The 24605-nt window shown below is 30.9% G+C and overlaps 1 protein-coding gene across 1 annotated transcript; it reads right to left on the reverse strand.

The window, feature by feature from the left end:
* Window positions 1-13909: 13909 nt before the first annotated feature.
* LOC105774686 (dof zinc finger protein DOF1.4) lies at window positions 13910-15915 on the reverse strand. The gene is made up of 2 exons (XM_012597243.2): window positions 15544-15915; window positions 13910-15363 (listed from the first exon to the last, which is right to left on the reverse strand). Exons 1-2 carry the CDS (start codon window positions 15577-15579, stop codon window positions 14512-14514), a joined length of 888 nt encoding a protein of 295 aa, XP_012452697.1. The 5' UTR covers window positions 15580-15915; the 3' UTR covers window positions 13910-14511.
* Window positions 15916-24605: the final 8690 nt, after the last annotated feature.

Raw genomic sequence — 24605 nt, forward strand, 5'->3', positions numbered from 1 at the left:
CGTTCATCTTCGTGATGAATGACTTAATTACTAGTTGATAGTAGTTGACTTTTTATGAAGGAAGATGTAATGGTTACCATGAGATAAAATAAAATCATATTGAGATAGAGGATTTATCCTAAAGAGATTAATGATATCCTATGAGAGTAACACACTTGTGACAATGTATTGACGAACACTGATCAAGTAGCTTTCATAATGGTATATCATTAGGGAGAGCTCAGTCACGATACTATAGTGGAATGACTTTGTGACCAAATGAGTTTATAATTAATAGGCGAAAAGCTAGAACTTAATTAAAAATCATTTCAACCCTAATCACATATGTCTAATTGGTCCCTCCGCTAGCTCGTTGAAGCCAAAAATGAATTGTGTGTTGAATCAAATGAGCAGAAAAGGATAGAAATGGTAAAGTTAAATAAATGGGAAACATTCGGAAATGAATGTGGGTTTCCACTAAGTATGGAAATAACTTGAGAATTAATTTATAATTTTTTGAATTATTAATTAATTAATTAATTGAAGTTAAAAAATGGGATAAATTAATTGGTCATTCTAAATTTGTTGAATGTAGAAAATTAAATATATTTTTATAGATTCTTTTATAATAAAGTTGTCATGATTTTAAAGGAATTAAAATTGAGTTGAGAAAAGAATATTTAATTGGAAAATTAATTAATTTAAATTAATTTAGTAAATAATATATATTTTTGAGAAATAGAAAATTATGTATTGGGTTGGATTAAATTATAAAATGATGGGTTAAAAGTCTAGGAAGCACATATAATTGGACCCAATATAGGTGAAGCCCGAATCCCTATCCTAATACATATGAAAGGAAGCACACCCTATTAGCCCCCTCTCTTGTAGTTTGACTAAGGGATTATTTTCTATTAAATAGACATTAAATTTATTCTACTAGTTCAACTAGGGTTTCACTTTCTTTCCCTATAAATAGATGGCAACGATAGGGCTAAAAACACAAGAAGTGATACATAAATTTGAAGTATTATTATTCTTCTTGAAAATAGTAAAAAATTATTTTTAGGTATAATTTTTATTTTTCAGAAATAACAATTCTACTAGTTTTCATTAAAGAGAGAGTTTTATTTTCCTACTGAAAGTAAAGTAAATAATTTCTAGTTCAGTGTTTGATTTGAATTGTTTAAGCCCACACTCGAAGTAGTTCATGATACGAGAATAGTGGAGAAGGCCACTCATTGAAAGTCGGGAATGATAGGGATCCATCTTGCCTAAAACACAGGTGCGATTTCGGGAAAAGTTTATTGTTATAAATATCACAAACTGGCTCTGTTTTCAATTTTTTATATTTCACTGCGCAAGAGAATCACTTTTGAACTGAATTTTTTTCAATAATTAGTATCAGAACCAATTTGTGCTATGTTTATAGTATAAACTGATACCAAAATTTTTCTCTCTTCTTCATGTGTGATTGAATTTTGATAAGATATGACATTCTTATAATTATCATGTTTAGGGATATGTGTGTGAATGAGAATATGTTATTATTTTATTATTTATATGATAAAATAATTTTGCTAATGTTGTGATTCCTAGAAATTTGAATGTAATTATTATTAATTTTGGGAATGTAATTAGATCGTGGACTATCATCTCCATGTAGGATTTATTTATTTTATTATTTTAGAATAATTTATGTAAGCTAAAAACGGACATCAGACTTATGTAACTAATATTTTTACGAAACCCAAAAAATCAATATGCATCCAAGCTAATCGAGATGACACAAACACGACCCAAGCAAATCGGAAAAATATTGGCGGTGGTCCAACAGCAAAAGTTGGTGGTTCGATGGTGGGGATCTACGGTAGAGGTTGGTTGTGAAGGTCGGCGTTGGTGGTCAATAGTGGTCAACGAATGTCCAGCGGTGGCCAACGGTGATGGTTAGTAGCGGGCCGACGATGGCCAGCGGAAGTCTAACGATGAGGTGATGGCGACGTGAACTGGTATGGCAGTGAAAGCCCATTGTGGCAAAATAGAATACCTAAAGTATGCTTTAGGGTGATTTTGTAATTTTATAATTTTCCTAGAAAGGAATCATGGAAACTTTGGCTGGTCAGGGTCATTTAAATTTTATACTTTTATTTATGATAGCATGATGATATTTATTTGACTGAAAATTTATGTTCATGCATATGTATAATAAGCATGCCATATAGTTTAAAGAAAGAATGTCATATGTACTTGCCATGCATTTATTAATTATTCATGATTGAAACCAGACATTGAAAACCTTACATGTTTTTAAAAGATTGAGTGGGAGAAGGTCCCTAAACAAGGCTATGACATCCATCAATAGTCTCTTGTGATGGAATGACAATTTAACTACCTACGGTAGTATTGTCTTGTGGATTTCATCGAGGAGATTTCTTAAAAGTATGAAGAATTGTCTTGTAATCGTATGACAGTTGGTCAGTTCTGTTGTATGTATTATCATGCGATATAACAAGTTTTTCTTCAAAGAGGACAACTAGTCACAGCATGTCACAAGGTGAGATTGCCCCACGATGACTCATTTGTGTTCCATGATGTGATTGGTGTTGAGTTGATAGTTATACACTCAAGATCTTCTATTTAAGTAACTTCCCACAAAGCTCTACTTAAGTTAGAGTGATGGCCAAACATTAAACGACAATTAGTACATGTGAATGCCTAAGGAATTAGGTTCATGTACTAATTGGATCGAAATACATGTTCTTACTAGTTGATCAAGATTACCCTATGGTGACTTAATTCAATAGGTGCAGGAATTATCGTTGCAATGACTTACAAATATTTTCAAGGTTTAATGTAAGATGCATGTATCATATTAATGCATACCATAAGTTGCAAAATTTTTTCAAAATATTTTCTTAATACAAAAATATCAACGACTGAATATTTTAGTTTTAGTTCAAAAATGACACCTACTCCCTTATTAAATATACTTATTGAGAACAAGCTCAACGAAAATAACTATAAAGAATGGAAAAGGAACCTCATGATTGCCTTGAGTTGTGAGAAACTAAAAATAGTCCTTGATAATAAATGCCCTCCGACCACTTAAGTTGAGGCTAGAAAACTCTAGAATGACTGATGAGGTAGCTCGCTGATATATGCTGACAAGCATGACCAACAACCTTTATAAGCAATTAGAGAGTTGTAAGACTGTTAAAACGATTCTAGACAAACTAGAAGACATGTTCGTAGGCCAAACTGCCTTAGCTCGACAATAGATTATTACTAGTTTGATGAATGCCCAACAAAAGCCTAGCAATTTTGTCGAAGACCATATGATCACTCTTATGTGATACTTTGTCGAGGCTACAGATAATTAGGTCAATCTGGACCAGAACACACAAATAGAGATGATGTTCAAAAGCTTGTCCAAGGATTTTGCGAGCTTTTGGGTCGTATATACCTTGGGGACAATAATTTGATGCTTTCACAACTCTCTTTTGGATAGATTCTCTCTTTCTTTGATCCTTTTCAATGTGAATTGAATTCTCTAATTTTACCTCATAAGAATTTTTACTTACTAAAGTTGGACCATTAAATTGACTTTTATCGCTCAGGGTCCATTTTCTCTCGATCTTTTCACATGAATCATCCTCACTTCCCTTTAACCCCTCACAAAAATTTTGAACATTGAATTCATCAAAATACAACTCTTTAATAGGAAAATAAAGGTCTAACTTGTCCAAATTTATAGACTCTAGGAAACAATTCGCACTTTCAACTTTTTCCAGTTCACTATCACTATTATCATAGTTCTCACTATTACTATCAACTTATTTGATATCAACTTTGAAACAAGGTGCAATGCTAAATCTAAAGTCAACAATTGGCACAAAATCACACTTATTGTCTTCACAAATGGTGTCACTCAAATTTTCTTACTCATTCATACCATCATCAATGATAGCAGTGGATGAAGACTCCTCAATAGGCTCTATGTCATACTTACGTTCCTCAGCTTGCAAGGATCGTGTGACTACTATCATCAAATCAAGTTGAGAGAGCGTGGCTGAAAATTTCAAGAATGTCTTTTTAAATGAATACGTTGGACATTTAGAGTCTTTGTGATCCTTCATATCACACCACAGGCACTTGCTTGCCCGTTCTCTTTGCTCCACCATAAGTCGTTTAAGGTCGACCTATAGAGATTGGATTGATTAATTTACGATTTCTTATGACCAAGATTAAACAAATCTGCGAAATTAAAGAAAAAGGGAGATTAAATCTAAATAAAAAATAATTAATAGAAATTAAATAAAAATGAAATAAAAATAAGTAAAACAAAATTAAAGCTAAATAAAACAAATAAATGAAAACTCTAAGCTCAAGTGTGATTTTGACTTTAGCTTCGAACTAATCTTAGACAATGGATTTTAGTTGTAGAGATCGAGGAACAACCTCAAACTTCTTAATTCTTTTGTAGTAGTAAATTAATTGCAGGAATAGCCTGACAACTAACCCTTACCAAGTGAACAACCTTTAAAACAACTTCCATGATTTAATTCCTCGACAGTTTTACGAACTAGAAGAACTTGGCTCAAATCACAGCCTCAACTACGCAAGTCATTTAAACTTGATTGTTAACTCTCTTGACGAATCCAACCACTCACTCAATTGATCGCATCAAGTTATTCTTTGATGTATCGAATACAACAATTACGGATCATATTGATTCACCAATTGTATATTGTTCAACATTGAACCAATGGATAACCTTTATCTATTTAATGCTAAAACAACATTGTGAGACAATTGAGTCTACCTCCTAAACCAAAGAATTAACTATTACTAATGTGGAAAATATTAAGTACAAATTTAAAATCTCACCGTTCAAACACCGGATCAATAATTGACCTAAAACTAGATCAACTCTAACTAATACTTAACTGAAGGACAATAACAATAAACTAACTAAAGAGAAACTTTACTTAAAATTAAAACAAAAAATAAACAAAAATAATTTGGTGATGGCGGTAGTGTGCGCCCGCTTAACTATTTGTACATATAATAATAACAATAACTGAAAAGAAAATAAAACCTATTAGTTAAAAAGAAGGGTGGTTGACGCTCCCCTTCAATTCTCCTCTTTCACGTATATCTATTCAACAATAATAATAAACCTAAAATAAAAAGACAAACTTAAAATACAAAAAAAGTTAATAAAAAATAATAAAACAATCACAAATTCTTCATATTGCGCATCAACTCAAACACTTGTACCAAATCTTTTGTACAATCCATCTATCAACTCGTTTTGTACCTACATAGAGAATGATCAATTAAGTATCAAATTAAGTAAAATTCATTTTCAAAGTTAATTAAAATAAAATGATAAAAATATGTCAACTAAGCACATTAAATGAGATTTTTTACAAAAATATTATAAAAAAATAAAAATTTACCAAAATATTATAACTTTTTTATTTATCAAAAAATATATTTTTTATTTATCAAAATATATCAAAAAAACTAAAAAAAAATTCAGATCGATGTGATGGGTTACTGGTCACGCCAATGGGATTGGCGGCACCAAAGGTGCCAAAACCATTGGCGGCACCAATGGTGCCAATACCATTATGCACCGATTAATAATAGGGGGTCGGTGGTGGGGAAGAAGAAGAAGAAAGAAAGAAAGAAAGAAAGAAAGAAAGAAAAGAAGGAAAGAAAAGGAAAGGAGAAGAGAAAAAAAGAAAGAAGAAGAAGAAAAGGAAAGGAGAAGAAAAAGAAAGAAAGAAGGAAAGAAAAGGAAAGGAGAAGAGAAAAAAGAAGAAGAAGAGGAAGGAAGGAAAAAAAAAGAAAAAAAGGTAATTTTTTTATAAATTTAATTTTTTGTAATATTTGTGTATTTAAAATTTATGTTATGTACATTATAATTATTTTATAATTTTATTTAGCATATATATTTTATGAAATATATTTAGAATGAAAAATAATAGTATGTACATTGTATGTTGATTAGAGATTTTTTATGAAATTTACTTAGGAATTTGAAATTAAAATTTTAGGAAAATAGCATTAAAAGTAAAATGACAAAGAAGTATATTTAAGAAAACATAAAATATGAAAAGAAAAACGGAATTGTATATTTATCGAAAATAATAAAATGCAGGAAAAATGCGAAATATGCACATGTAATAAATTTCAAACATAATAAATTGAAATAATGTAAAATTATAAAATAAAAATTACGATATTTTTTAAAAATAAAATGCGGATAAAAAATACAAACAAATGGTCAAGTAAGAGTGTATTAGTAAATTTTTAAAAAATTCAGAAATAATTTATACAAATAATTGAAACAAAATGTCTTGAAATAATATAAAATAATAAATACGAAAATAATATAGTTTTATTGAAAGTAATAAAATCGAGAAAATAATAATACGACCAAAGCGCAAGGGAAAGGGTTTATTGCGGGTTTTTTAGAAAAATATTACAAAAAAAAACCAAAATATTATAAAATTTTTCTTTATTTACCAAAATAATAGAGGAAAAAAAATGGTGATGGAGGGAAAAAAGGCGGCACAAATATATGGCTAATTACCTTTTAATCCCTCATTATTTATTATTTTCTTTTATTCTCACTTAACACACTAAATTAATAAATTTCAAAAATGATGCAATGAAATAATGTAAAATTATAAAAGACTAAGTTTATGATATTTTTAAAGTAATAAAATGCGGAGAAAAAATACGAACAAATGGCGTAAGTAAGAGTGTATTACTAACTTTTATAAAATTCAGAAATAATTAATACAAAATATTTCAAAGAAAATGTTTGAAATAATATAAAACAATAAAATACCAAGAAACCGTCACATCACCGATTTTTTTGGTTTTTTGATATATTTTGGTAAATAAAAAATATATTTTTGGTAAATAAAAAAATTTATAATATTTTGGTAAATTTTTATTTTTTATAATATTTTTTGTAAAAAACCCACATTAAATGTGTCAACCATATTTTGAAACATTAAATGTCTCAAATTAAAGAGTTCGCGAGCTGTCTGTGATGCTTGTGTCTGACACCATTCTATCAAATAATATCATATCACACAATATGGTACAAGAAAACATTTTCTATTTACATAATTATTATCGACCTTATAATATTTGGATCCACAGTCCAAATAATTTGTAGCTCTTATATAAATTTAATTTGAAGAAAGACTTATGCTAGATTATATGTCTTTTATAATACATAAATTAAGTAAAATTAATATAAAATTTATAATACATATCTTTTATAAAATAGGTTTTATAAATTGTCCAAAACTTTCATATAAATAATATTTTTGCCATAACTTAGAAAGTTATTTTTATAAATAAGTTATGACAAAAACTATAATATTCTTTTATGAATAAGATAAGTATATTATTTTATAATATATAGTATGGACACATAAATAAGTTATGTTCATATATTCTTAACCATAACTTTTATAAATAAAAATATTAAAACATTTTTATAATTTTATTTTTATAAAAAAACTTTTTTGCCTTAACTTTAGAATTTGTTTAGGATTTAAATAATATATTTCTTGTTATAACTTTAAAAATACATAAATTATTTTTATAATATAATATTTTTAAGATTTATAATATAAGAAAACTTTGGTCATAATCATCTCAAATGCTCATACGTGTTTATGCTTAAAATATAATTTTTATAACTTATGTGAAAAATATTTTTTTACAATTGGATTTAGTTGTAATTACTCCAATTCTCACTCTCCCCCTAAGAATTGGAAAGTAAAATTAGGTGCTCCAATTACACCTGATTTGATGGGACCTTTCAATTACAATGGTTACCCTAACATGCCACCCTTGTGCAATTACAAGTAATTACATTCAAATCCAATTATTAGGTGGCTTTTCAAATACTACCTGAATTAATTTAGCTACTATTGTTTGGGTCAAAACTAAAATTTCAAAAATTGAAAAGTACATAGACTAAAATTGACCAATTCAAAAAGTGCAAGGATTAAAATTGATCAAATTGAAATATAAAAACTAAATCCACAACTTTTACGAGGTATAAAAACTAATATCAAAATCTAACCTTTAGTATAATATGAATTCCTTTTTCCTTACAGAAGTTCTCAACTATTGGATTTTTCAAGCCCCAAACCAAGAAGGTAAGAATTTTTGGGGCAATTTTAGTGCTTAAAAATGTTGGTGATACAACATTATAAGACATGAACATATTAAGGGAAAATAATATAAAAAGTATAAAACAATGGCACAACACGAAACGGAAGCAAGAGCACGACAAATATAGGAACGCGTCAAACTCTAGATAACACAAATTGTCAAATCTTATATAAATATAAAATAACTTAAACACGAATACGATAATAAAAAATATATGAATACATGAACTACCTAAGAATGTAGAAATGATTTAAGATAAACGATGAGGTTTTTGTAATTGTGAAACAGTTAAACTATATTGATCTTAAATGGCAATAATTTTAATCCAATAAAAAGCTGAAGAAGAAGAAGTTGGTCCCCCCAGACACCTAATACGTAATTAAACCACACTTATGCTACAAGTAATCTAGTGAATGTAATGAGACAACTGGAGCACCACCAGCGGCGGCGGCTGCACTGCCGCTCATTCTTCCCATAGTCTCTATAGCCATGACCCCAACTTATTTGTGCGATATGAATGAGACATATAGTGCAATCTTTATGCTTTTATATGTTTTAAATGTAAAACTACCACAAAACTCCTGGATTGTATTTTAGGTTTTTTACTAAAAAATTAGATAAATTGACTCTTGTACGTTAGATAAATGAGTAAAATAGTCCCTCTGTTAAAATTTGGTATTTCTATATAATGTATAATAACAAATTTAGCCCTCAATCTTTACACATTTATTCAATTTTACCTCACTATTTTATTGAAAGTAAATTAGAAAATTTTGAAACTAATCAGGCTAAAGGGTCAAAAGACCTTAGTAACAAATTAAAAAAATCACTTAAGCCCTTTTAAAATTTAAAATTATTAAATTATTAAATAAAAAAGCATATAAATATAAAAATTTATTTAAAAATAACAATCTGATCAATTAAAATATAATGGTTATAAGATATTTAAAAATTGACCCTACTCTTTTTGAGTTAGTATTATTATTTAATAAAAATGTATAATTTTAAAAATTTTAAAATTTCTTTATAAATGTTGTTTATAATTTTATAATTTTTTAATAATTTTAAAATTTAAAAGGGCTTAATTGGTTTTTTATTTGTTATTAAGGTTCTTTTACCCTTTAGCCTCATTAGTTTCAAAAACTTTTAATTTACTTACAATAAAAAAGTAGGAGTCAAATTGAATAAATGTGTAAAGGATGAAGGATAAATACGATCATGCCTTTCTCAAGCATAAAAATCATAAAATTTAATTTGTACCAATAAAGGTTGAGGGATAAAGGCAAGACCGGTAGTGGAGATCTTTAATGGCACGAGTCATTTCGGTAAGTGGTAAAATGAGGTTTTAGATGCTCTCTTTTAATAAGGTCTAGACATTGCCATTGATGAAAAGAAACCAAATGCTGTGGAGGAGAAAGATTGGGAGATTATCAATCATTTGACATGTGGTACAATTCAATTGTGCCTTTCTTGAGAGTAGAGGTAGGCTTTCTCAAAGAAGACTTTTGCAAATAAGTTGTGGTTGACACTAAAAGAAATTTTTTTAAAGAAAAACAATCAGAATAAGCTCTATATGAAGAAAAAGATTGTTCCACTTCACTTATGTTCTGAGTACCACTGTGAATGATCACATCACCAGTTTTAATTAATTAGTCACTAATTTAGTGAATATGGATGAGACCTTCAAAGATGAATATTTGGCTTTGATGTTGTGGGGGTGACTTCGTGAGGAGTTTAAGTTACTTGAAACTATTCTACTTTACAGGAATGTTTATGTATCTTTTAGTGAAGTATGTGCAGCTTTATATAGTTATGAACTGAGAAAGAAGGAAAAGCAAATAAATGCAACCGGAGATGCAGAAGCTTTGGTGGTCCGAAGTCGTTCACACACTCGAAGTAAAGTACAAAAAGGGAGATCCAAGTCAAAGGGGAAACCAAGTAAAGATGAGTGTGCTTTCTGTCGAGAAAAAGGACATTGGAAGAAAGATAGCGCAAAGTTGAAAAATAAGGGTAAATTAAATAAAGGGAAAGCTATAACAGAATTAAATGTAGTTGAGTGTGATAAAGAAGATTCAGATCTCTTAGTTGTTACATCAGTAAATGACCATTCTAATGTATGGATGTTGGATTCACCTTGTAGTTATTCTATGTGTCCCTATTTGGAGTGGTTATTTGTTTTTAAAGAACTAAAGGGTGGAGATATCTATACAAAAAATAATACTCGTCTTACCACAAATGAGATTAGTTCTGTTCAATTTAGAAATCATGATGAATCAATCATAACTTTACATTATGTTCGTTATATGCCAAATTTGATGAAAAATATCATTTTTTTTGTGGGAACATTGGCATCAAAAGGTTTCGAAGTGAGAGCTAAAGATGGTGTGATGAAGATTATTTCTGGTGCATGTGTGTTAATAGAGAAGGTCCGCAAGAATAATAACTTGTACCACTATTTGGGTAGTACAATTAATGGGACAGTTGCTGCGACATCAACTAAAAATCGGGAGTTAGAAGCACTTAAGCTATGGCATATGCGCTTGAGGCATACAAATGAAAAATCCTTGAACTTACTCATAAATCAAGGATTATTTAAAGGAGTAAGAACCTGTAAACTAAATTTCTATGAGCATTGCATCAAAGGGAAGCAGACAAGGGAGAAGTTTGGGACTACAATCCATGATACTAAAAAAATTTTGAATTATATTCACTCTAATGTCTGGAATCCCTCCAAAATAAGCTTTTTGAGAGGAAAATATTATTATGTAACTTTTTTTATAATTATTCCCAAAAAGTGTGGGTGTATACAATGAAGACAAAAGATGAAATGTTAAGAGCTTTCCTTAAATGGAAAAATATTATGCAAACTCAAATTGGCAAAAAGATCAAACACCTTTCTACAAACAATAGTGGAGAGTATAGAAGTGATCTATGCAAAAAGATCTGTAAAGATGAAGGCATCATTAGGCACTTCATTATCAAATCTACACCACAACAAGATGGGGAGGCAGAAAGCACGAATCAGACATTGCTGGAGAAAGTTTGATGTATGCTATCCAATGTTAGATTGGATAAAGAGTTTTGGGCTGAGGTTATAGCATATGCATGTCATCTCCTTAATTGTTTTCCATCTATTGCAATTGATGGAAAAACACCATTAGAGAAATTGAGTAGGAAGCATGCTAAATATTATTATTCCTTACATGTGTTTGGTTCCACTACATACTATATTGTTAAGGGATCAAAGTTGGATTTAATAGAAAAGAAAGCAGTGTTCTTAGGGATCACTTCTAGTATAACGGGTTTTCACTTATGGTGTCCAAAAACAAAAAAAAATTATCTTCAGCAAGGATGTCACCTTTGATAAATCTACCATGTTTTTAAAAGTGCAAAAGAAGCAGTCAAATAATACTCATAAGCAGACGAAGTTTGAAAGAGTGGTGATTCCAACAAATGAAGAAGTTAATGATTCTCCTATGGTAGAAGGAGACTCTAGTATGGAGGATCTAGTGGAAAAATGAGACTCCAATAAAGAGGATGTTTAGACCCAAAAAAATTCTACAGCAACTTGAATCAATTACAACCAATAAGCCAAGAAGAATAATTAGAAAGCCTACTCACTTTTCTGATATAGTGGCTTATGCATTCTTAATTATAGCCAATGACATTCTTACCACTTTTAATGAAGCAATTCAAAGTTCAGAAAAAATGAAGTGGAGGACTATCATAAATGAAGAAATGCAGTCCCTTCATAAGAATCAGACTTGAAAACTAGCTAGTCTATGGAAGGGAAAGAAGACAATTGGGTGCAAGTGAGTGTTTGCAAAGAAAAAAGGATTTTCTAGCCAAGATGAGGTGCACTACAAAGCAAGATTGATGGCGAAAGATTGTGCCCAAAAGGAGGGAATTGATTACAATGAGGTATTTTCTCCAGTTGTGAAGCATTCCTCCATTAGAATTTTATTGGCTTTGGTGGCACAGTTGGATTTGGAACTAGTTCAATTGGATGTAAAAGTTGTTTTCTTTTTACATGGAGACTTGGAAGAGAAAATCTATATGACTTAGCTAGAAGAATCAGGGTTGCTGGAAAGGAATATTTAGTGTATAAACTTGGATAATCGTTGTATGGTTTAAAGCAATCTCTGAGGCAGTGATACAAGTGATTTGACAAGTTTATAGCAGAACAGAGATACACAAGAAACAAATATGATCAATATGTTTATTTTCTCGAGCTTTAAGATTGTGCTCTCATATATTTTCTTCTTTATGTTGATAATTTGTTAATAGATTCCAAAAGTCAAGTAGAGATTGAAAAGCTAAAGAAATAGTTGAAAAAGGAGTTTGAGATGAATGATCTAGGGGAAGCAAAGAAGGTTTTGGGCATGGAGATAACTTAAGATAGAATCTTGAAGAGGCTTTGTTTGATTCAGAAATAATATTTGAGAAAATTGCTAAAGAGTTTTGGCATGAATGAAAAGTCAAAACCTGTTAGCACTCACATTGCTCATCATTTCAAGCTTAATGATTTTATGTTGTCAAAGAATGATGCAGAACAAGAATACATGTCAAAGATATCATATGAAAATGTTGTTAGTAGCTTAACGTATGCTACGGTATGTACAAGACCTAACATTTCACAAGCAGTTGGGATGGGGTTGTAAGTAGGTATATGCATGATCCAAGAAAGTAGCAATAGCAAGATATGAAATGGATTTTGTGATATATCCAAAATACAATAGATATTGGATTGATTTTTGAGTAGGAAGATAATCAAGGTGTGGCTGAATATTGTGATTCAAACTAATCTGGTGATCTGGACAAACGATGCCTAATTACTGGTTATGTGTTTACTCTTGCAAAGGCAGCAGATAGTTGGAAGTCTACTTTATAGTCAATAGTTGCTTTATCTTCTACAAAAGCAGAGTATATGGCAATCACAGAGGTTATAAAAGAGGCAATTTGGCTTCAAAGGTTGCTTGGTGAACTGGAAATTAAGCAAAAGTATGTCAAAGTACATTTGTGATAGTCAGAGTGCTATTCAATCAGCAAAAAAATCAAGCTTATCATATAAGGACAAAGCACATTGATGTCCAGTATCATTTGTACAAGAGATTCTTGAAGAAGGTGGAGTAAAAATCCAAAAAATTTCAACCACTGAGAACCCTATCAATATGTTAACTAAAGTTGTGACTACAGTCAAGTTCCAACTCTGTTTAGACTTGATCAATGTTAAAACTTGAAGGTTGAAATTTGAAGACACTATCAAATGTTATTTTGCAAGGAGATTGAAGATGTGAAAATTTGCTAAGATGGAGATTTATTGAAATAACACAATCCCACATTTAAAACATACAAGGTTGTGGAGAGTTTTGTACTATTTCTCCACTTTTAAATCCTTCCAAAATTTTTCACTTTCTTCTTAAGGCAATTTTTCCCTCACCCTATTTGCACAACATTCTCAACCCTAAATTCTTTCAAATGCAATAATATTTATAGTAAATTCTAATAATAATAATACCCAACATATTCAAATGCCAAATTAATACTCAAAATCCATTGCACCGGCCAAGCTAGCTGCTAAAATCCCAAGAGTGGACCATCTAAAAGTCCATGCCATAATATTGTCTTTACTCGTATGGCCTTACCTTCGCAGTTTTAAGATTTAATCAAATGATACTTGAGTTCAAAAGCCAGCCATATCAGCTCATATCAGTGACACCAACAACAAGAAACTGGCCAACATACCAATTCCAGTAAATAAAATGGACACATTGCAGTTTCCGTACCATTGATTATACCTACCCAAAACCACAAACTGAAAAAGAAAAAAAGATAATTAATTAGTTGGTCCATTTGAGATCTTTTACTAAATACTGCAACAAATACCCAAAAAAACCCAACCTAATACTAATAAGTAGCATTACATTAGGGGGAAACAAGGAAGAACATGTCATGCAACGTATATACATACACTATAAAATAGAAGCCAAATACTGGACATGAACCTAAAGATGAGGATGAAGAGGATCCGAGGTTCCTCTCAGCGCAGTACAGGGATTCTCAACCTTTGATATAATAATAGAACTATTGGCTGAATTATTCTTGCAGCTGACATGATCGCTCGGATCCAATCTTGGTTCCATGTATATGCTTCAACAGTCAATTTATTACACATATTTGGTTGCTTGTTTTCTACTTCCCACCCCTGATATGAGTATAGGAATCGCTACAACATGAAAAAGGGAGATCATTTGAAGAATAAGATGAAGGTATTAGTTTTGGCTAGATCAGAGAAGTGACTGAGGACCCAATGTTTGGTCAATCATGCCAGGCAGTTACAGGATCATATGAACCAATTTGCTCTAGCTGAGCTTGTACTACATTCCATTCCATTCTTCTTTGAGGCTCTTCAACTTTGACATCTTTGATGGCTGCCCCAATATCGTCAGTCATGTGAAGATCTCGAAAAGGTGGTAAGGCTTGGAAATGGGTAGGCGGCTGAGTGTTTTCAAGGCCACCATCAATGAACTTGTGTTGGTGAAGTGTAGAAGCTAACAAAGAAGCAATGGTTGGTGTAGCGATGGTGAAGATATTGGAATAGGTTGAAAGGAGTGGATTTGAAGTGATAACGTCCTGGATTTGCTTACCATTTCCATAATCACTAGACACAATAGCAGTAGCAGAAGAAAACCCTGGTCTAAAAGCATTCAGTTGAGGAGGTTGCAGATCATAGTTGGTCACTGTTTCCACACCTGAAGAAACTCTTGAATCAAAACAATTAGGGAATGGAAGATTGGTATCAGTTGCTAACCCATAAAACAAAGGGTTGATGTTGATAGGGGGGGTAGAGGGTGAAGAAACGTCGATTTGAGGCCTAGGACTGGGACTTGCAGTTGCACCAGCAATGGCTGAAGCAGGCCTCTTGAGACGCTTGTTTTTCCGGCAACCACCGCCCACTGGAACATTCCTTAAAGTGCCTCCTTTAGTCCAATAACGCTTACAAGCCTTGCAAAAGTGTCTGGGCTGAGATAAACTGTAGTTGTTGTAGTAGCAGAACTTGGTGTTTGATGAATCACATCGAGGACACTTTAGGGCTTGTGCTTGTTGGCTTGGTTTCTCCATAAGCTTACTTGTTGAAGCCATCATCATGTGTTTCTCATCTACACGATTCTGCAACCAAAGAGAAGGGAGAAAGAAAAAGGAAAGAAAGAATGAAATGAGGTGTTCTTAGGGTAAAATAACAACACAATATAGATATTCTCTTCCAAAATGAAAAGCAACAAAAATGGGGTCAACACTTTGTTTTTTGTCTAATTATTTTGAGAGAGAGAGAGAGAGAGAGTAAAAAACCTTTGGCCATTCATTAGTAGTTGAAGTGATCACCATTTCTCCTCTCAAAAGAGCCTTTGTTAATGGGGGGGGGGGTTCAAATATTACCTGTGAAGTGATTGACAGATTATGTTGTGATCACCATTACAACAACTTTATTCTTTTTATTTGTTAATAATCAAATTTTCACGTGATGGGGTTTGGTTTATAATTGAAAAACAAACCAAATTTATAATTAAAAAAAATGGAGGGTGGGGAGGAAGAATATATGTGTGGAGGGTACAAATATTCAAAATCCAAGAACAAGACAGGAAGGTAAAGCAGAAGAACAGATGAATCTTTGAGAAGTTCAAGAAAAGAAAGAACATAAAATGAGACTTTTTGCATATCCACTATTATGTAACATTCCTTTATAGGGAGAGAGGGTATTCCCCAATGCAATCCCCCTTTACTTTATTTCAACTTTATTATAATTATTGAATTCTAAACCAACATTTTATAATTCATATTAAATAATGATAAGGTATAAAAAGTTTCATGCACCTACCTAGTTTCAAAACATATAGGAAACAGGAAATTAATTGATATGCTTAGTAGGTACAGGGTGTCCTTTGATTAAAACCCAAACAATATTTATAACCATTACATCTTAATTTTCTCACACAAATGTTATTAATACTGTTTGAGTCATCGTTTCGAAAAATATGAAAGACTAAATACATACATTTTATAAAGTACATCATGGGAGGACAAAGATGTGACGCATCTATCATTTAACCCACCCACTGGTTATCCAAAACAGCTCACCTATATACGTCTCTTGTAATTGACTGAAGTTCAAAGTTGAAACGATAAAACCTTCTTTCTTTCAATTTAATTAAAAAGGAAATATATATATATTACGTTCAATTTCAAATTTAATTTATTAAGTTAAAGCTGAGTAATATTTTTAATATCAATTAAATTTGAAAAAAGATTGGAATGAAATAGTAAAGTATGTTTCTGGTTTACGCGTATGATATTTGTGATCACAGAAATGGATGGACTTTATTAGTTGAAAGAGATGATTAATCTTTTGCCTTTTTCTTTTCCATTAAGATGGCCGTACAGTTATAACGTGGAGAAATAATAAAGACAGAACCAACGCAGATGGGTTCGAATGGTTTTAGTAAAATTTTATGTTTATGTTCTACTTCTTTTTATAACTATCGAAGAAAAAAAAACATAACGGGCCCTACTACAAACCCACACCACACTTTGAGATGATGATTGCCCCCACCATATGTGGCCAAGATATACTTAATTGCTAAACATGAAAGAAACCCAACCAGCACGTTAAGGCCAAACTCTTCAATGTTATGTGCAGACAAAGATCTCACTCTCCATTTTTAGTTTCTTTTTTATTCACGTATTTGCCCACCTTTCACTTCAATCATAAAAAGAGAAACTACCCATTTGCCCTCTAAATAAATATAATTTTTTCCATCAAACAAGGGTAAATTTGTCCATCCCAGGGGTTGCCCAATTGAGTTTCTTTGTTGTTTTCAGAGAAAAAAAAACGTATTATACAAATTTGTAGTATATGGATTCCTTTCCAAGGACCATATATTCCATTCCATGACCGATGAATCCATCATGTACCCTACTGTACTTTCATTTTTAATAGTTTGTAATATTTTAATTTTGCGGACGGTGATGAATGTTGAAAAATAAATAAAGGTCGAATTAGGTCATGTCTCATGTGGGAACAAACCAGCACATGCAGTGGCATGGTTCATGATGGCCCAACTTGGGTATTATATTTTGTCATAATAAACAAAACAGATATGGGACACTCAAAATGAGCTATTCACACACGGTCCTTGCATTTAATATCAAACATATATGATATCTTGTCATTTCTACACTAATGGTGAATCACATGATGCAACTGTTGTATTTATATTGAATGTAGCCCAAGATACAAAGGACAATTGGATAAATTCCATAACTGTGTTCAATTAAAACCCACAAGTTACCATTGATCAGACAAGGGTTTTTTTTTCCCTCTCCAAAGACGACTACACCAATAGGGTACCCTAGTTTGATGGACAATTTTTTTCTTTCCATTAGACCCTTCGGAACAAACCATCAACTCATAAGGGACCAATATGTTAAAAAAAGAAGAAGAAAAAAAAAACTAAACCGAAAGTCAAATTAGTTGAACCTTTGATTTTCAGTTCAGGTTGAGTTAAATAATATTTTCTTTGTTTTTTTTTTTTGCCAATTCTAGTTATTCTTTAATTTGTCAATTTAGCTTATATAGTTGGATTGTAGATGCTAGCTACATATTCACATTCGGATTTTGTTTGGAATTAACCTAAAAAATTTTATTAATTATGAAAATGTCCCATTTAAAAAATTATATACTAAATGAACTGTTTGTTATAATAAATTTTAGTGTCATTGTTGCCATTGGCGACACCACCCCTAATGAGTACACAATCATTGGTCTGTTACGGTAGCCATTGGCGGCACTAGTAAAAATATGTGTATATGTCATGCCAAAAATACTTGTATTTTGAGGGAAAAAAATATATTTTAATAGATGCTGCCATTGTCATTAGCGACATCGACATTTTTATTAAAAAAACAAAAGCATGTCAGATTTTTTTTGGTGTTGTCATTGCCATTGATAGTTGTAACACCCCCATACCCAACCCGATCGTCGAGTCAATGTATTAGGATGTCACATTCGTCGCCGAAGCAACTATTGAAAATTTAGATCAATTTATCATATTATTTAATTAATGTAGATCATTAACTCATTTTAATTATAATTGAATTTACGATAGAACTAATAATGAGTTAAAGGAGCTCATTAAAACATCCACAATTGATCAAAGGCCAAACTGTAACGTTCATAAAAAATTTTGAACTGTAGTCGCGTTGTTGGGATTTTCACGTCGTGACATGGTGAACTTGTCATCATGACGTCATCTCCATTTTCTTACAAGTTTCATGTTTTATTTTTATATATCATTACCTGAATATATATTTAGATGTCATAACCGCCACTTTATTTTACATATCATCTACTTACATCTATTTCTAATATCAAATCATCATAAAAACATGATATTCAATTAAAGATAACAAAGTATATAAAATTAACACAAATATTAAAGTTTTACAAATAAGACCATTGGAAGGCTTGCACTTCCCAAAGTAGTTTACCCACTTTACGTATATTTCATATTTATTTCTAATTTGTGCCAATCAATTTAATTCTTCATAAAATTTTAACAAAGAATTCAATACCACATCAATAGAGGTGATCATGGGCCGGGCCGGGCCAGGTTCGGGATGGGCCCAGACAAAATTTTAGGCCCATATTTCGGGTCGAGCCTAAAAATAGACCTAAAAATTTGTCCAAGCCCGGCCCAAGAGAAAATTGCTAAGCCCGAGTCCGGTCCGACCCGACCCATATTAAATATATATTTAATATATATATTTGATTAAAAATAAAAATATATATTTGATTAAAAATAAAATATATATTTGATTAAAAATAAAATATATATTTAATATATAATTCGGGTCGAGCCGGGCCCAGGCCAAAAAAGTTTTACCCGAGGCCCAGCCCGTTTTCTAAACGGGCCTCATTTTTTTGCCCAAACCCATATTTCGGGCCTACATTTTTACCCGAACCCTCCTATTTTTCGGGCGGACCATCAGGCCGGGCTGGGTAGCCCAACCCATGATCACCTTTACACATCAATTAACAATTATTCACTTATTATTTTATCAATTTGTTTAAACATACTCACATGTATTAATCATTCCATCACTTATAACCATTTCGAAACATTTCAAATTCTTCTACTATATATATATATTCATATTTTTTTCCTCCTCCTCCTCTCCATTCCACATCCTTTATGTATATATTTGTTAAAATCTTTAACTTTTAGTATATAACATGCTTATATGTAATAATATCTATAATTCCACTATTTACTTATGTGTTCATATCAAAGCTGTCCACTTGAGTCATAGTCACTAAATCATTTATATCTTGAGTTACAGAATTTTAAATTAAGATCCGTTTGATGTTTTTGAAACTAGGCTCAAATATTTTTTACCATAAAAATTTCAGAATTTATGACTTAGCCAATAACTACAGTAAATTCTTCAAATTTGTTCCTATTCTGTTGTTTGACAGCTTCGACCTTTCTTTACTAAAATTAATTATCTCTTATTACGGGATTTGGATTATGTTTCCGTTTATTTCTGTTGAAAATAGACTCATTAAGAACTTAATCATATAAATTTAAAACCCTAATAAATTTTTAAAATTTTTATGATTTTCCAAATCCAGAATAGGGAACCCAAATCCACTCCTACCTTGTTTTATGAAAATTAATATATCTCAAACTATAAAATTCCGTTTATTTCACCGTTTCTTCCATATGAAACTAGGCTAAATAAGCTTTAATTATATATTTAATTCAATCTATAACTAAATTTCTATATTTTTGGTGAATTTTCAAAGTTAAGTCACTGCTGCTGTCCAAATTGTTTTAATGAAAAAAATTCTTTTCCATGGTTCTTAACGCTATCTTTCATTCATTCACACATAATTGTCATACTTTTGGTTACTATAAAAGTTAGACACTTATGTTTATGTGTAGATTACATATTCATTTCTTAATCTTAGTACTTTTCAGCATACAAATCACATTCTCTCTTACCAATTTAGTGTTTTAGGTCTCTATTCTTCATCAAATACTTTCAATTTCTAGTATTTAGATTAAATATATGTTTCATACATCTTACTCAAAACATTTTTAACTCAATCTATTGAAATACAAGTAGGTTTAGTATGAAACTTACCTCCTTTGTTAAGATTTTCTTCAATTCTTCATTTCTATGCATTTCTCATCTTCGCGACTTTCCTTCCTTTTTCTTCTCATTTTCTCCACTTTCATCTACTATTTTCTTGCTTCTAAATTGATGAACATATTCTCTAGAATCTTTACTTCATCTTCTCTCTTTAATATCTAAGGAAATTTTAAAATTTGAGGTAAAAGATAGGTTTTCATGGCAAAAGACTAAATTGTAAAGAAAAGAAAATTTCTTTTCTCATCCTTTCGCTCATGTTGGAAGGATGATAAATTTCATTCATCCTTCCTTTCTTCTTGTACTACCATTTTCTAAATAAAATAATAATAAATATCTAAGTAAAATATTAATAAAATAATATTTAACTAATTAATTAAAAATCACCAAAATATCATCAACATCGTCATTACATTCTAGAATTCTCCCTCTTGCTAATTGACTATTTTACCTTTTATGATCTTTCAAAATTCTATCCTTGAATCATCACTTAATTTGGTAAAATTACGATTTAGTCACTCATAATTTTTTAGCTATTCAATTTGGTCCCTCCATGTCAATTCCATATCTTAGTAAATTGGATTATTTTCACTTTTGGTCCTTCAACTTTCTCATTTTTACACTTTGATCCCCTAAATTTTGAATATTTACACTTGAGCCAAAAACTTTTCACATATTTACGATTTAGTCCCTTCCTTAATACATCATGTCATGCTTCTTGATTTAACTCTCTTTTAATATATTGTAACTTTCATTTCTTTGATCTTATACCTAATTTCAATAAGATTTTATCTCATATTATTTACGACTAAGGGGTTTTTGAGGATGTTACAACGGCACTGGTATGTTTTAAAAAAATATATTTTTTAATGGGTGTCGCCGACCTCTATGGCAACACCAAAGAAAATTTTTAAAAAAATAATCTGTCATCCATTCTCTAAAACGAAAACCTAGATTCGGTGCAAAAAAAACTGGTACCTTCATCATCGAGTGGAGAAGCATGAGGACAAAGAAGAACAAAAAAAAATTGATATATACCTGGCTAAAAACAGAAGCTCCAGTGGTGAGAAAGGTGAATCAAGAATGTGAGAAAGATAAAAGGAGAAAGAAATGATTGTTTTGGTAGTTAGTCTAAATGGAGAAAGCCTTCAATGGTGGAGAGTTCACATCGACAAAAACAATTTTTTGCTATTTAGTTTATCTTCATCTTCTTTTTTTTTGAACGGTAAGGAATGTGTAACAACTCGATTTTGGGACTAGTCGAAACAGTGGTTTCGGGACCACAAATCCAATGAGAAAAAAAATTATTTTTATTATATTTTTATGGTCTACTATTTCATGGAATGATTTTGTGAAAATTCCGTTCGAAAATTTTGACGTTTGGGCACTCAATTTAGTGAAAAGAACTAAATTGTAAAAAGTGCAAAAGTTGAGTTCTACATGTTAAAAGCGTCCAATTGTTATGAAATTTTAAATTAGAGGTCCTTAAATGGAAATTATACCATTGGTTAACTTGTTGGACAAAAATGGACATGAGATAAGTGAAATAGGATAATTTTAAGTTGGGGGCATTTTTGTCCTTTAGTAATTAAAAGAATTAAAAAGGCCAAAATAACCAAAAATTTGTCCATCTTCAAGCCTTGGCCGAATTTTACAAGGGGGGAGACATAGTTAGAGTTTTCAAGCTGCCAAGCTCCATAGTAAGTGATTCCAACCCCCGTTTTTAATGTTCTTTACGTTTTTGGAGTCCCGGTAACTTGATTTAGCTTATTCTAGCAATAATTTAACCTAGGGTTTATATTTGGAAAAATACCCATAGGTGAAATGTGTTTATTTTGATTTTTTATGGTAGAATATGAAGCTTGAAATTATGTTAAACAACTTTTGCTAAGCGATTTTAAGTGAAAACGAGTAAAACGACATAATCGGTAAAAATACCTAATGTTCATAAGTAAGTGTTAGAGTGGGAATTCGATGTTGCCATAGAAGGGAAAAATGTTCAGCATGTCATAATACATAATAATAAGGGATGAAGTTCAATTTACGAGCTTTGGGGAAAAAGTGTAAATATGTAAAAGTTTAGGGGCAAAATTGTAATTTTGCCAAAGTTTGAGTCAAGGACTGTTTTGATAAATGTGAGTATTAAATAAGTCAAATGTGTTATTATAGATCAAGAAAGAAGTGGAATCGACCTTGATCGGAGAAAAGAAAAGATTAAAAATTAAATTGCTAAATTTTTATATTGTTGCACCAAAGTAAGTTTTGTGTAAATAATAGCAATATATTTTTATAAATTGTGAATTATATTTGATATGTGAATTAATATTGAATGTGGAAAGAAAATTGTTTATGAATTATTCAAGTGATAAAGTGTTTAAAATAAAGTGTTAAGTGTAAATTCGGTTGAACTTAGGAATAGAAGTGGATACAAGTGACATGTTACTAGAGACCAGTGTTACAGTGGTACAGTGAGTCCCGGTCTTGGGTGATCTAGCATGTGTTGCGACACACGATAGCTTGTGTAAGCAGACCCTTGGACATTTCGGTGTTATTGATCAGTGGTAGCCCGGCTACACTTGATGGTAGCTACTGACTACATATCGATGGTAACCGGCTACATTTCAGTGGTAGCTACGGCTACGTATCAGTGGTAGCTTTGGTTACATATCAGTGTGGCACTTATGTGCTAATTCTCTACGTATCCGTGTATATTCCGAGTGTTCAATGGGAAATTGACTAAGTGAAAATACATGAGATCATGTAACGATTAAGTGTAATTGAATGATGAATGTATGTGTGGAATTGAATTGAATAGTGATCGAAAGTGAAAAAGTGAAATTATGAAATAGTAAAATTAGCAGCAAAATAGTTTTGGATAGAAACAGTTGTGTGACTTTGAAAAATCACCAAAAATGGTGAAAATCTAATTAGAGAGTGAATAAGATATGAAAGGAAAGCTTAATAAGTCTATTTTTACATAAAAGAAACAAGGCAAGCAAAATACTTATATATTTTGAGATATTTTAAGTTTAGTGAGACAGGGTCAGAATGAGTTTGGAATCCCCTGTTCTGACTTTGAAAAATTGTTAAAAATTGTAAAAAAATAATTACAGGCTAAAATTTATATTATTAGAACCTTGAATGAGTCTATTTTTAAGTGAAATAAACGTAAGTACCATCTGAATTCTGTATAGTGAGATAATTAATTTTTAGTAAAGAGATTAGAACTATCGAGCAGTGAAATAGGAAAACTTTAAAGAATAAAATGTACTTATTGGCTAAGCCAAAAATTCTGAAAATTTTATGGTAAGAAGATATGTGAATCTAGTTTTAGGGAAAATTAACGGATCTTAATTCAGAGCTCTGTAGATCTAGATAAAAATAATTTAGTGACTCTGACTCGGATAGATAACTTTGAATATACATGTGAGTGAATAGTAAAATTATAGAAAATGTTATTTATAAGAGTATTATGTACATTAAGGATGTGGAATGGAGAGGAGGAGGAGGAAAAATAAAATATATGCATAATTTATATATAAATTGGTCATATGCCGATTTTATTTGATAAACGTTGAATTAGAAATGACAGAATGTTTCATTTCAATTAGTTATTATGAATTGAATTGTAAATTCATATGGATGAAACCAAACAATTATTTGTTAGTATTATGCATGAAATAATGTATTATTCTATATATATATATATATATATATATATTCATGGTTGAATTATGATTGTTGAGAAAGATAGATAAATTGGAAAGAAGTTCAAATTGAGTAAAACGCAGGGTTGAGTACTTTCATTCAGTGATAAAGATCAATTGACGGAAAATACCATGGATGGACCATGGCAATAAGTGATATGTAATTCCGTGTAAGACCATAGCTGGGCTATGGCATCGGTATATGTTATGTGATTACGTGTAAGACCATAGTTGGACTATGGCATCGAGAAAATAAAGTACTCAATTCCATAAGACGTTCACTAATTTGACAAAGTTGGTAAGTGTTACATGGACTCACACTCAAGTGATAGATTTATTGTGATTGTTGAAGTTGAATTCAATTAAGTGATTTCACCAATTGGATATTGTATATGGCTAGATGTGTTAGTGAATTACATATTTATGAAATGATATTTGAAGTTCAGTAAGTGATATTGAAATTAATATGAAATGATTTATGATTGTTATTAGTAA

The sequence above is a fragment of the Gossypium raimondii genome, chromosome 6, assembly GCF_025698545.1.
Source record: "Gossypium raimondii isolate GPD5lz chromosome 6, ASM2569854v1, whole genome shotgun sequence".
Classification (NCBI taxonomy): domain Eukaryota; kingdom Viridiplantae; phylum Streptophyta; class Magnoliopsida; order Malvales; family Malvaceae; genus Gossypium; species Gossypium raimondii.